The 15,085-nt window shown below is 24.1% G+C and overlaps 1 protein-coding gene across 2 annotated transcripts; it reads right to left on the bottom strand.

The window, feature by feature from the left end:
* Positions 1 to 6,466: 6,466 nt before the first annotated feature.
* On the bottom strand, positions 6,467 to 12,045 carry LOC126904870 (uncharacterized). 2 transcript variants are annotated; one of them, XM_050684191.1, is made up of 2 exons: positions 11,921 to 12,045; positions 6,467 to 9,313 (listed from the first exon to the last, which is right to left on the bottom strand). In XM_050684191.1, the coding sequence occupies exon 2, from the start codon at positions 9,283 to 9,285 to the stop codon at positions 6,580 to 6,582; it is 2,706 nt and encodes a 901-aa protein (XP_050540148.1). In that variant the 5' UTR covers positions 9,286 to 9,313; positions 11,921 to 12,045; the 3' UTR covers positions 6,467 to 6,579. The 2 variants fall into 2 exon arrangements, with proteins under 2 accessions (XP_050540148.1, XP_050540149.1); XM_050684192.1 differs by lacking the exon at positions 11,921 to 12,045 and adding an exon at positions 11,052 to 11,147.
* Between the last annotated feature and the right edge of the window lie 3,040 nt (positions 12,046 to 15,085).

Below are 15,085 nucleotides of genomic sequence, written 5' to 3'. Positions count from 1 at the left end.
TCACAATTATTGATCACATAATTTTCTAATTGATTAGATATCAAAATATTTAAACGTTTAAATTTATCTATCCGAACCGATGAAGGATTATATTGCTTGGCATTTCTTTCTAAAAAGTTTTGTTCAGTTTCCACTGAAGTTCTTGATTTCCATCGAACGCTGTTAAGGTATAAAAGAGTTAACACCAAAGCATTTTGTATGTTTTTATTTTCTTCATTAAATGTCGAAAATGCGTTTGAAAATATTTGCTTAGAAATCTTTTCAAATTTAATGCCTAAAACATCTCCAATACTAGTAACATAAGAGAAGCAACTTGATCTCCGATTTTCAGAAACTATATTCGTACACATGTGAATTAATTCACCATTAAAATCTAAAAACTCCAATAATTTTTTTGATAGTAAACAATCATTTGTATTATGAGAATTATTAATTTTAACACTTAAATTGTATAATGCTTCGTTCGTTTGCAATGTCTCGTTCTGTAATAATTTAAAACTCAGACTAGTATGTTCTACTTGTTTTCCAATTTTGAGAATATCTTCAACAAAATCATTTAAAGATTTTAAATGAAGTTCAGGATTATTATTTTTTGTCAAAGCATCAGTGTATACTATACTAGTTTTCTTAATCTCTATATTTAATAGTCCCAATACGTCTTTTGTGAATTTTTCATAAGTAAGATGTTCAGAGACATGATTCATCAAATTATTAAACATATTTAATGGTATTACCAAACCTGCCGGAAAACGAATACTTTGTATTTTAATTATACTATTTTTCATTGATTCCCAAAAGGTTTTTTCATCAATGAGTTTATCCTGTGGATGTGCCACATTTTCATTATTTGAATTAAAGAGTTTATTTATAAAATTCATACCCATTGAGACCAATTTTCTCGGAGAACTTGGTTCTTCAATGTTTTCTATCATAGTGCTACAAGCCACTTCAACAGCATGTGTATCAATAGGATGATAATTTAACCAATTTTTTTGAAGTGTTTTTATAAATTGATTTTTACACATTATTTTGTCTTTCGTTTCCTTAATGCTTAAACATGCCTCTCCAATAGCTGGTAAATCTGCTTTACATAATTTCAACCAATTTTGTTTCAATGAGGAGAGAAAAATATTTGGGCATACATTTTTAAATTTTAATTCGTTTGATATAGTCAAATAAGCTAACAAAGCATTATGAACTTTAGTATACAAAACATGAGTTAAAGCTTTTATTGATAACATTTGTAAATTAGCTAAGCTCTCTAGTTTGTTTTGAGATTTCAGTTCATTAAAAATTGCCCAAGCTTCTAATGTTTGCCCAAACCAATGGATTTTTATCGGGTAACCATGAGCTTGATAATGCCCTAGTGTATTCCATATTAAATTTAAATCATCAAAGAAAAAACTCTGTTCAGATTCTTTATTCAAAATAAATTTTGATTTAAAATTTTGAAATTTCATTATTTTTTTGTTTATGATATAATTATGTGATAGAATGGAAACCGCTTCTTTTTCTTCATTTTTTTGTGAAATATTTAATTTTAAATGATTTATCAAATTTGAACGTAATGAAGACTTTAGAGGCCAGCAATTTTCTATATTGAAAGCTTGGATTACACTATCAGACGAAAATAAAAACTTCATAATATTATCAATCACATTGTGTATTTGTGATTCATCATGATCAGAAATGACTGTATTAATCTGTTTGGCGTATGTAGTACTATAAAGTTTGATGTATACTAACGCTGCATATATTTTATGAACATTAATATTAGGCAATAAAAGTTTATAAGCATACAAAAAATCGTCCAACATTTGAGAACCTATAAGACCAATACTATTAATATGTACTGAAATTTCGTTCGTACAATTAAAAAGAACTTTCATGTCATTATTATCTTGTACTTTACACTTTAATATAGCGTCTATAACCAAATTGATCAAATCTCTTATATTTTTAGCATACTTACAACTCATAATGGTTGTTAATTGTTGAAACATTATATCAGTAGAATTTTTCGTAAGAACTGCTCCATCGTCTGTAACTGAATAAATTTCATCAATAGTGATGACATTGTCGCCATCAATGTAATTAACATTTTGCATCAATCTCCATCCCGGTTGATTTATGACATTTTCTAATTGATTAAATAAAACTTCTGTTGATAGCGAAAGAAGAATAGAATTCAACAATAAAAATAAAATTTTTAATAACATTATTTTATAATGCGATAAAATAAGTTAATTTAAATCCGATTACCTTAATTTGTTTTAACTAAGTAAGTTGAATAAAAAAATTTAATATAGATTTATATATCATAGTTCTTAAGATATTCTATAATTATAAATTAGACATGACGTGAATTTCAAAAAAATTTACGTCATTTAAATATGTGAAAAACAATAGACGTAATTTTTAGAAAATACCTTTGTATTATTTTAATGGATTGAAAATTGAATTCAATTAAAATGATTACTTATTACTATTCTAAATTTTGATATATAAAGTGCACCAAAAAGAAATTTTACACGATTAACCATACAATTTGAATTTTATATAATATACTATAGAAATATAATATAACATTTTTTTATGAAAATATGTTTTTAATGTGCTGGAATTAATTCTAATTTAATGTGTTTAATTCTATAAAATAATACTAAAATAAATTATTAGTGCTGGATTTATGAATTTCTGTAAAAATTTAACTGTAATGACTTTTACTCACAAGCTTTATTAAGGTTTCAGTTATTATTTAAATAAATTACTTATTCTATTGTTATCCATCGGATAAATGTATTGTTGAGCACCCTAGTTAACAATCACCAAATTATGCTTAATAACTCCTTTCAGAAAGATTTTTTAATTTTTGAAACATGGTGTATTTGTAAATTTAACAGTTTTAAAGGATTATTATATTTTAGATTGAAAAACACAGATGGTATATGAGTTTACTTTAATAAAAAATAACTACGTTGCTTTGTTTCGTATTAACAGTTTTTAATTTAATTAAACATTTTATTTTATTATTAACAATTCAATTTGTAATTAGAGTTAGCTAAAAATAGTAAAATACCGTGATCTGGTCTTGTATAAAATAATTTTAATGATAATACTGGAATATTAATGGAAATTAAATTGATATCAAATAAAAATTATACGACTATAGTTATGCCATTAAATGTCTATTTTACTAATTGCTTTCCTCTCTAAAAAAAAGCATAATAGGTCAGTTTCAATAAAATACAAGAGAATATTTGTTCAGTTTTACACGCACAATATAATAAATAAATAATACAATAAGATTCAATATTTTTAATTCATTAAACAATAACATATATTAAATTTCTTTTAAGCTTATAATTAATATAGATAAATAAGATTTATGATGCGGCTACATTTATTATAAATTTAGTACCATGTATTTCGATACACAGTAAAAAATATTCTTATAACGGAATAGATCTTTTTCAACAAATTTTTTTAATGGGTCAATTATATCAAAATTAATTTTCCTAACACCATCGAAGAAAATTTTATTATTTTTCAATATTTTGTAAAATTCTTCTAAATTAACACCAAACCATGACAGCATATTTTCAATATTATCTTTGATAATACGAGATTTGTAAATATAAACTAGACAATGATTGGTAAGTAATTTAATCATATTAAAAATAATTCTAGGTGAGTTAGATTTAGATACTGAATAAACAATATTATCATATTGATTTATAATGTTCTCTAATTCTTTTAATATCTCTGGATAAATATAAGTCTTATTAACATTAATTGCTTCCAAAAAATTTAAAATAAAGCCAAATAAAATTGATGTCAAGGCTTGTTGAACCAATATTTGGTATTGAGAAAATTGCCATGAATCAGTATCCTCCATAATATGATTTAATATATTTTTAAGAGTTTTTCGTTTATTTCCCCATGAAAAGGTTAGTTCATCCAAACATATTAAAGCATTACTTTTGTGTTTCCGACTTAATATGAGAGCTGCGTATGAAGCAGTTAAAAAACTAAAATCACAATCATTATTTAGTTTTTGTGAATTACTTGGACTAATAGTTTTTAAAATGGCATATAAACTTTCTAAATAATTTTCAGTCGATTCATATTTAATAATTTGTATTTCCTGAAAATTATTATTTTGAAATTCCTGTATTGAGTAAATATTAAAGATAAAATGTTCAAGTTGATTTGTCATCATGGAATATAATTGAACTAACTGTTCTATTTGAATTTTTTTAAATCCTAATTTTTGTGTTGATTTATTTACATAATATTTTGTTAGAATTATTTCTAATTTTTTAAAAAAAAGTAACAATAGAACAAACGCATTTATGATATTCAAATTGTTTGAAAAATCAACTACTAATTTTATTATTATTATTTGGCAGTTGTACTTTAGTATTTTTCTTACTACATCCAAATCCGAAAAACAACTTACGTTTAATATTTCTTTATTGAAACAGTTTGAAGTGATGATTTTACTTATTTTTAATAATTTAATAATTCCACTTACAATGTAATAAATTTGTTGTAAATCAAAATTTATAGCATTATTATTTGGAACAATCAATGAACTTAATCGTATACTCTTCTCTTCAAATACTGAGTTTTTCAAAATAGTATTTATTAAAACCATTTCTTCAAATTGTTCTGATACGGAAATTAAATCATTAACGTACACTAATAATGAATTAATGTTTGAATTATTAGTGTCTCCATCCCAGTAATTCTCGCCTATCTCACTTAACTCCATTTCAAAAAATTGAGTAGTACTTCTACACGTATCTTCTATATGATTATTTTTTACACTCTCTCTAATGTAAAAATTAAGATTTGATAAAGTGGCAACGATTTCATTAGGAATATTTAAGTGCTGAAGTCTCGATATTTCATTTAAAATACTCTTATTAAATTTTTCCTTAGATTGCATTTGATATTCAATTGACTTTTTTCTGTCATGAAAACTATTAGGTAAGACACTCATAACAAAATGATTTAAATTTGCGTAAAGAATTTTAAATGGCTTTACAAAATAGTCTTTAACATAAGTTGCTTTTGGTAAACAAATGGTTTTTATCAAAGATAAAATTTTTCTGAAAAGGGCTTCCTTTATTACCCTAAGCGATAATGACTGAAGTGCAATAAGATTAGTTATTTTATGATGAAATTTTACTTCTGCAATTACCGTTTGTATATTTTTTTTCTCATTAAACCACAGAACTTTATTTACGTGTTGCGTATCGAGCATTTCCCACAACAATTGTACATTTGAAAGAGGTGCTAGGGGTATAACAAATTCATTAAATCCTAACGCTATATAATAGGTTTCTATTACATGTTTACTAGTTTTGTTAATAATTTCTAGAAGATATTTAGTTTTATCTAATGGATTTTTTACTACATCTTGATTATTTTTAGATTGTATTTTATTATTATCAATTAACTTTGTTGTATCTGAAAGAATATTTTGATACCAACAGCATTCCAATGAAAACTTATTTAATTTATTTTCGAACAATAAAATATTGAAATTTAATTCTTTTAATATATTATGTGACAAATGTGTCATTTGTGTTGATCTATTTAAGAATAGATGCATATTCACTAATGCTGTATACAAATCTTTACTATCAATTTTTTTTAGTGGTAAAAATTTATAAAAAAAAATTAATGAGTTTTGCAAAAATAACATCAATGGACTAAGTAATGCAATTTCAGAAACTGTTTGTGTCACACATTCTTCAAAACTATTTAGCTCGCCATGCTCCTCTTTTTTTCTACATTCTATTATGACTCTTTTTGCTAAATTAACAATTAATTTCAATTTTTTAGTATACATACAACCTAAAATATTTGAAATTTGACGTGCTTTTTCTTCAAATGTGATTTTGGATGCACTTGAGTTAATTAAAAAATTCATTGTTATTAAACGATTGTCATATTTTACCTTAATTTCATTCAAACCTTGCCAACTTAGTCGATTGGAGATTAACTTATCCAAAAGTCCCTCACGACTTTTGCTATCCAACATTTCAGCATTTATCGATGAGTAAAGTAAAAAACATAATAAAGAAATAGTATTCCAAATCATTTTATTATAAAATATTTACTTTAAATATTGAAAGTTAAAAATCATAATTTTTACTGTAGTGAAAAACTGACACAATTATTGAGTTTCAATTATTTTATTTAGTTAAAAAAAAAGTGGGAATCTTATGAAAACATTTTATAGCTTACTTTTTCATATAAAATTTAATCATCCTGTTTATTTTAAAATGAAATAATTTTGTATTCAAATACATTTTTATATTTGTTTAAAAAGGTTGTTCTTCTCAAAAAAAACATTTTATAAGCTAACAGTTAAAGTAATAAATTAAATACATTATTAAATTTATGTTTTCAAGTATAAAAATTAATTTTTAATTATTTTTATTTTATGAATACTTTATAGAAGTATTGGTGAAAGCTACCAATTTTAAATTGTTTCTTCAAATTTAAAAATATTTCACACAAATAATATACTTTCTCTTAAATATTAATATAAGATAACACGAATCATAAATTTAATTTCAAGTGTTTAGTGACGCATTTTATATCATTCATGTATATATTAAGTATTATATCAATATAATTTATCAATGATTGTATTATATCGTCTATATCACAATCCCTTTCAAATGCATTTTGTTTAGTTATTTCATAAAATGTCTTTAGATCTGCTCTATATGACAATAGTTTATTTTCAATAATTACTATAAGAATGTTTGAAATATATTTAGAAGGTTGTTCAAAACTTATAAACAATCGAAAATGGTCAAACAAATCTGCAAGGTCATCAAATTTCGAAAAAGAAAATAATTCACCTTCAAGTTGTTCCATCTTAAATAATATTGTATTGATTTGCTGTGAATTTAATTTGCAGTTATAATTGTGGTTTATACATTGTAAAATATTTAATATGTAACCAAGAATTAAAGATAATATTGTGTTTTCTATTAAAACTTGAAATTCCGAAACACTTTTTGCTGATAGATCATTTAAGACTTTTAGTCGAATTGAATAAATATCATTGTAAGAACCTTTCCATTGAAATTTTATATGATTTATAGATTCTACATGTGTTTTTTCTTCGTCTGTTAGATCAAAAAGTTTACCATACATTACTGCGTATAAACTGAAGTCACAACTATTAATATATTTTTGCGACTTATTCGAACTTGATACATAATCCAAATCTATATTATTTAATATTTTTAAACATTTGTCAACTAAATGGGATATTTGAAAATCTTCTGCCTTTATTTCAGCTTCACAAAATTTTTTTAAATTTTGTTTATTATAGCAGTTATTTATAGAATACAGTTTAAATTGATTAATTATTAACATATTAAGACGTTTAAGCTGTTCAATTATAACAAATCTCTGATCACCCTGATTAGTACTTAACTTTATAGGAAACTCGTTAATATTATTCGTGTATAAAAGCATTAAAATTAAAGCGTTAGTAAAGTGAAAGTGTTGACTTGATAAATCTTTGTTCAATATAAAATTGGTATTTTTAGATATTGATTGGGATAATCTTTCTAGCTCATGTATTACTGTACTTAACCTCAAAGAAAACATTGTAGGTGATTCGATATATCTTTCTAATAATTTATCAATGTAATTGAAAAGTTCTATTAGTTTAAATGTAAAATCGCAAAAATTGTTTTTGGGTAACACTTGATGTATTATTTTTATTACATTATTTAATGAGTGTTGAGCGTGGTCAGGATATTTAAATAAAATATAACTCTTTACTAAACCTTCTACCATTATTTTCATCTTTACAAACTCGTTTATAAAATTATCCAATAAAAGTAAGTCATCTTCAACAGTCTCACTCAATTTTATGTTTAAATCAAGTCCCGTGGTTTTTAGACGTCGATTTAAAAGATCTACAATTTTTTCATTTATCTGTTCGTATTTTTCATGGGTAGTTAAATCTGTAATTAAAATATCCATAACAGTTAATGTAATTTGGATGTCTTCGGGTAAAAGGAGATTATTTTTAAATTTAAGTAACAAGGATTGAATTTCTTTCCAGAAATCTTCTAAAATGTTATTTGTTTGTCGACTTTTGGTTAAAACTGATGTAGAAGAAGAACTCTCGAAGAAAGGAAAATTAAAAAATTTTTGCAGTGTTCCTAGATATGATGCTTTTTCAAATTTTATTTTATTTTTTATATTTTGAATGCAGTTTAAAATTTTTGTATAAAATATTTGGGTTATTACTATAAGAGTAGATTTTTGATATAATGCTATACCAGCCGTATCGTAACTTTTTCTTATATCATTTTTTACCTCTGAAACATCTTTTATCTCACCAAACCAAGGTATAACATTTGGCAATCCTTCTGGGCAGTTCTCTTGCATAATAAACCAAATCAAATTTAATTCTTTAAAAGTTGAGCATGTACATACTTTTGAATAATTTGTGAAGCCCATTTCAAAATAAAGTTTTATCAAATCCCTATTCATATTTAAAATGTTATCTTTCAAAGTATCAATTAACAATTTTGATTCTTCTGAAGTACAAAGAATTTCATTATCTGGGATTTTATAAAAACAATTATTGACTTTAATGTCATCTATATCACAATATTCAATATCATACATTTGTAAATAGCTAGTAGCCAATGATAAAATCCAATCCATTTCATTGAGCTCTTTATTTATAGTAATTTTATCAACAATACCATTTACACTTTTAAAAGTAGGTGTTAATTCAGATTTCCTGTCAGTGTACAATTTTAATGTTAATAAAGCTTTATAGGCTAGTCTGATGTCTAGAAATGTTGGACTAAGATGGTATAAAAACATTAGAGCATTAAGAACGTGAGTTAACGATGTGCTTACAGCTCTTACACTAGTTATAATATTTTCTGCACAATTGTAGTAACGATCTATATTGTCACTTTTCTCATCATGCCAACATTGCATTAAAAACTTTTGTAGCAAAACCATTAGATCTTTTATTTTTCCTGAGATCATGCATGTATAGATAATCGATATTTTTCTAACAGCTTCATCATAGTTTTCATTAATAATATTTGTATTGTATTCAGTTACAAAATTATTACTATCCAAAATTTTAGTATTTTCTAAAACTTTCCATCCTGGGTAAGCAAGTAGATTTTTTAATTGAGTTATTCGGTCGTCCACGCACATTACAATGTTTCCATAAAACAATATTAATGTAAATACTTCGACCATAAGCATTTTAATGAAAAATTGAAATTTGATCAAGCTGAAATTCAAATTTAAAGAATAGTTAAATTCAATATTACAATTTTGATGCATAGTACTCATTTTTAAAAATTTTATACGAGATTTATCAATTATAGATTATTAAAAATTAACAAATCAAACTATTTGAGCCTAAAAATTAAATAAGTTGTTTATGATATGTTAAAAGAAAAAACACTTAACGTATAATTAAATCATAATATACATTGAATTATGCGTAAACTGTATTCATTCCTCAGTTTTTACTATATCAAATGAATTTTAGAGCGCAAAGGACAACAACCCACCCCAACAACAGTTACATTGTGTGCAAAATTTATTCTATGGAGGACAAACAGGCGCCTCACTGTTTGTAACAGTGCCAAACTTTCATCTTAAATCTAAAATTAAGTAAAATTGTTTATATGTTATTTTGTTAACACTAACTATTATCGAGAATTCTATACCTTTATATCGTCAGTTAAATATCGTATTCTAAGTAAAATCATTATTATGGATAATTTATCATAAATTAAAAAAAATAGACCTATATAAAAATGTTCTAGTTATGTCATGTTAATCAGAAAGTGTTTTAGTTATAATACAAATGTACTTAGAATAAAATACATAAATATGTATAGAACGATAATTGTTTTACATGTTAATAACTAACCTAGAATAATAATAGCAAGTATAACAATAAATAAAAAATTTTGTTTCTCACTAAAAATATAAATCAATTTAAACATTAATTATAAATCTGTATACCTGAGGTAACTGTAACTTATGTCATGCTTTGTTAAAAATGATTTGAAACTATTTTTAAAATACTTATTAAAAATGATTTCAAAAATAGTCTCACCTCACTTTCAAAGCATAATGTAATTTAAGATGTGATTTTCCCTCTGATGTATAAAAATTATCAATTCTTTTTGTTGTTAATAACTTGTAATATATTAGTATAAAAGTTATTATTCATAAATCATTTTCTAAATTATATTATTATCTAATAAATATAGTTCATTAGTTAAATAACTATTTGTAAAAATTTAATTAATACCGTCATAAGGTAAAAGGGATGAACGTAAAAAATACTTTTTGATTGATAAATTGAAAAAAAACATGTTTCTAAAATAAGATAAAAGTGTGAAAATAAAATATGCGAACCATACAATTTTTATTTTTTGATTAATTAAGTATTCATGATATAAAAATCACTTGCATAGTAAATTCAGCAAAATAAATTCATTGTATAATTTATGACATATAATGCGTAAGACGAAATAAAATGCGTGTATGACTTTACTACTTTATACTCTATTGTGTTAAAGTTAGCGGTTTTTATAATAAAAGTGCTCATCACAAAAAATTTGTAAATAAATAAGTCCTAAATTAAACTATTCTTGAACATAACCGTGTCCAAGTTCGAATTTTTATTATTTTAATAAATAAAATTGAATATCTTAATTTCATCATTTTAGTCATCACTTTCTTAGTAAAATTTGTAATTAGGGTATTTATTTATTAGTAGCACTCCTATAATGGATTTTAATATGATATATGTGTGCAACGTTTACGTAACACAAACTATTTGCTATTAACATAGAATGTTAAACTAAAGTTTGTCCTGTAGGAGTCTAAAACGTAGGTTTTTGTTAATTATAGTATAACATATTATTTATAACTTAGGTGATATTCACAATTATTGTTGAATTTTATAATATAACCTTATAATGATAGCAGATAAAAATATTACTTACCTTCTAGTATATTTTATTTAAAACAAGTCAAATATATAAATAATTTTTAAAAACTTAAGTTTATATAAGCTATTTTATTCATGACCTAAGACATAAATAATCTATATAGATCTTAAAAAAAACGTTTGCAATATATTATTGAAAATTCTACAATTAAACATAAGTAAACAAAAACTTGATATAAATTGAGATTATAAGTATTAACATTATTTTTCTTTTTACCGTAAACATTCACAAACAGAAAAATAATCATTTGCGTCATAGAGCTTAAGTAAATTACTATTCAAATATATAGAATTATCTCTACAAATATTTAGTGGCTTTTACAAATGCTTAAAATTTTTTGTTATACTCTTTTTATACCTAAAATATTAGTTAATAATATTATAAGTTAATCAGATAATTACATTTAGACATTTTACGCTTATAATAATTTCATGTCAGTCACTCTAAGTTTACCTTACATAGAACTTCTTACTCACTTATTATTTTGCTGTGAAATATTCAATGCCCGCAAGCATTAAATAGGGCTTACTTATATAGTAAACTACCCAGTATAATAATTCAAACTATAAACAATATCTACAAAAGTTATTGTGGTTAAAGAAATTTTTCTTAAGTTTTTTAATTGAAAAACTTAAAACAGCTTCATTTGTTTTAAATGAATAGATATATTAAAATACTTTATCTTTATTAATTTCTAAATTACGATAAAATATAACGTTCAATAAATAACACTAAGTTTGTCAGCATTCAAAATTCACCTATTGACTGTTTTAAGACTCATTGGGAGGTGACAATTAAAAATTGTTTCTTGGTGTAACACGCAAAATAAGATTTATAAACTTTGAAAGAAAGATTTTACGCACCTGAAAAAAACTTAGTTTTCCTGACTAAACTTATTTTCAAACTAAATGTAGATTTTACTGAGAAAACAAATATAGTGAACCGACTAGTAATCCCACGGTAAGCTCAAATACACTTACACACATAAGTAACAAAATTGAAACAGATATACATATACAAAAACATCAACGTTAGCACGCTAAGCAAATTAATAAAAAATATAAATATAAACAAAATAATAACAAAAATGGAAAATAACATTTTGATCGGCAAAAACAAGGCAATTCGAGTACAATAACAGTTCTGAAGTGTTACAGTTTTTAATTAAATTTTTAGTTAAAATTTTATAAACATTTTATTTTTTTAATTATTAGTATTTGCTTATATTAAAATTTATATATAGTTATTATAAATAATACAAGATGATTCTTTTAACGACAGGCACTCGATTTCTCATAAATAATAATTACTTTTGAAATTTTTTATGATTTATCAGTATTAATTATTTTTTTAATTTATCCTTGATATCTTATAAGGGTGTTAACTTTATTCTTTTTAATGGAAACTTACAAATTTAACCAGCTTATAAAACAAGGAATATAATTAGGAAAATTACTGATCGTTAACAAATTTTAGACAAATATATCGTAAGTTGTTAACATTTTTAAGTATAGATTGAAGATATGAAGCAAATTATGTTATATTTATCATTACTCTGCTGCACTTCACTATCCGCTATGATATAAAAATATTAATAACCTTCGGAGTACTAATTCAAAAGTTGTTATTGACCAGTTATTNACTAATTCAAAAGTTGTTATTGACCAGTAAAATTACTCATTTTCTGAACTTTATATTTATTTATTTATTAAGCTAGTTAAATATGTATTTTCCATTTATAAAAAATAGTTAAGACTCTAATAAGATATAATTAAATGAATGGATGAATTAAAATAATACTTAACAATAAATAAATCGTGAAGTATATAGAACTAAAAATACTAAAAAGGATTAATACTAAAAAAAACGGTAGCACAGTGGGGTCAAGGCACAGTGTGGAGGAGGCATAGATGGGACAAGTATAGATGATATTTGACAGTGATTAAAATCACTATCATAAGAAACGCTTCGATGCAAATCTGTAGATAGTGTTTCATTTAGAGAAATTGGTGGATTATTCCAAAAGGAACATCAACTCTTATTTCTTTAATTATATCCTGATTAGCAGTTCTTTGATTTTAAAATATAATATATGAATAAATACTAATTATAATTATTAAATTTAGTATACAATTGATATTCAGTAATTTAATATTGTAATTTATACGGAGAAATTATAAAAATAATAAAGAAGTTATATTTTGCTTTACTTTTACGTGTATAAAAATTTAAAGGGCTTGATACAATAATTATCAATAAAAATTATTTGTTACTATAAATGAATGCACTGGACTTCAAGGAACTTTCATCAGAAGCAAAAATATACTTTTCTAAATCAAATTTTCGTGTTGTTTTCAAATCTGCAATTAGACTTTATCTATCAGTTCTAATTTTTTATATTATTACTAATTACATATATAAAATAATTAAAAGAAAAAAAAATTGTTTTCAAATTATTACTGATTTGATTTTTAATATGTTAAAAATGATCAATCCAAATTTTCATTTNGCAATTTTAAGTAAAAAAAATTGAAAAAATATCGAAAATTAGCGATTTTTAAATTTGTAATTTTTTGGGGGATTTCCCCCGTTTACGGGGAACGAGGGAATTTTTTTCAATTTTTGAGGGTAATGTCTTCGACTAGATACGATTTGTGATCTTTTGACATATTGTTCATCAAAATCGGTCCAGCGAGAGCTGAGATTGAGCGTTCACAGACACAAAAAAAAAAATAAAAAAAAAAACACATCATAGTAAAATTAATACCTTCTCAGCTTCGCATCGAAGCTAAAATATCATTATTATTTTAGAAGAAGTTAGAGGTTGCAGTAAAATAATTCGATCTAACAAATTGTGTTACAATAATACTTAGTGCGACATCTAGTGGTTAACAATTCTCAATATTAATTAAGTCATTATAAACTAGAGTTCAAATGTCTGTACTATAAAAATCGATACTAAAAACAGTTTTAAAAAATATACTGACTTGTTTTCTTAGGAATTTTTTTTCATAATGAATCATCAATAATTACTATGTTTATTTTCATGACAACCGTTGCATATTATGAATATTAATTAAATAACTAAAGCTCATAATAATTTTTTTAATAGTTATTACATAATTACAAATTTGCATTAGTTTAACCAATGAAATTTCTATTTTTAAAAACATATTCAATAAGTATGAATAATTTAGAACAAAAAACATTAATATTATCAAAGTAATATTAATTTTGAACATCAAAATTTTCAACTAATTAAAAAAATTCATAGTATATTACATAACTATGATAAAAAATATTATTATGTAAAGGAATTAATTAAAACTTAATTTGTCTTTTCACAAATGAACCATGTCTATCATGCACATCTACAGTTCTTAACACAATAAAATACTTGTGCCCTTGTGAAAATCCTGCAAAGTTACATTGCATCGATAGCATCAACGTTTCTATATTTAAGATATGTTTCCACTGTCGTTTATAATCAACCCATGCAAATATTTTGTAAAATTTGATTTTTACGTGATTATTATTTAACTTTAAATTCCATTGCAATCTGAAATGTTCACTGTCTTCTACTAACTCTAGTATTTTAGGGGTTGGTGGGGGTTTTTCCTGCCAGGCTGGGCTTTAATACATTTTTTAGGGGGTAATGGTGGTGGATGCTTCATAAGTTTTTGGCGATTAATATTTGCTTTGAGATTTGTGCATTTTAATTTTTTTTGGTGTTCAACTAAACTAGGCTTATTTGCATAAAGAAATAATCAAGAGAATATGGAGTCTCTGTATTTTCTACATTCACTTGGGAATACAAAGAAACTGTTAAATGAGAACTACATGTATCATTTGATTCTTTTTGGCTACTAACGCTGACATTTTCCACATAATTATATTACAAGCCAAAGAGTATGTCTGTTATGTTCGTCAATAGCCCTTACAGCGAAATGATATTTACAGTTATATTCATTCATATGTATCAAATAACAAAGGTACCAGGTTTTTGCCACGTAGAATCATATGGAACC

This window comes from Daktulosphaira vitifoliae, unplaced genomic scaffold (genome assembly GCF_025091365.1).
Source record: "Daktulosphaira vitifoliae isolate Bord-2020 unplaced genomic scaffold, ASM2509136v1 Scaffold_4, whole genome shotgun sequence".
In the NCBI taxonomy this organism is placed as follows: domain Eukaryota; kingdom Metazoa; phylum Arthropoda; class Insecta; order Hemiptera; family Phylloxeridae; genus Daktulosphaira; species Daktulosphaira vitifoliae.
This window is presented reverse-complemented; position numbering and strand designations above follow the sequence as displayed.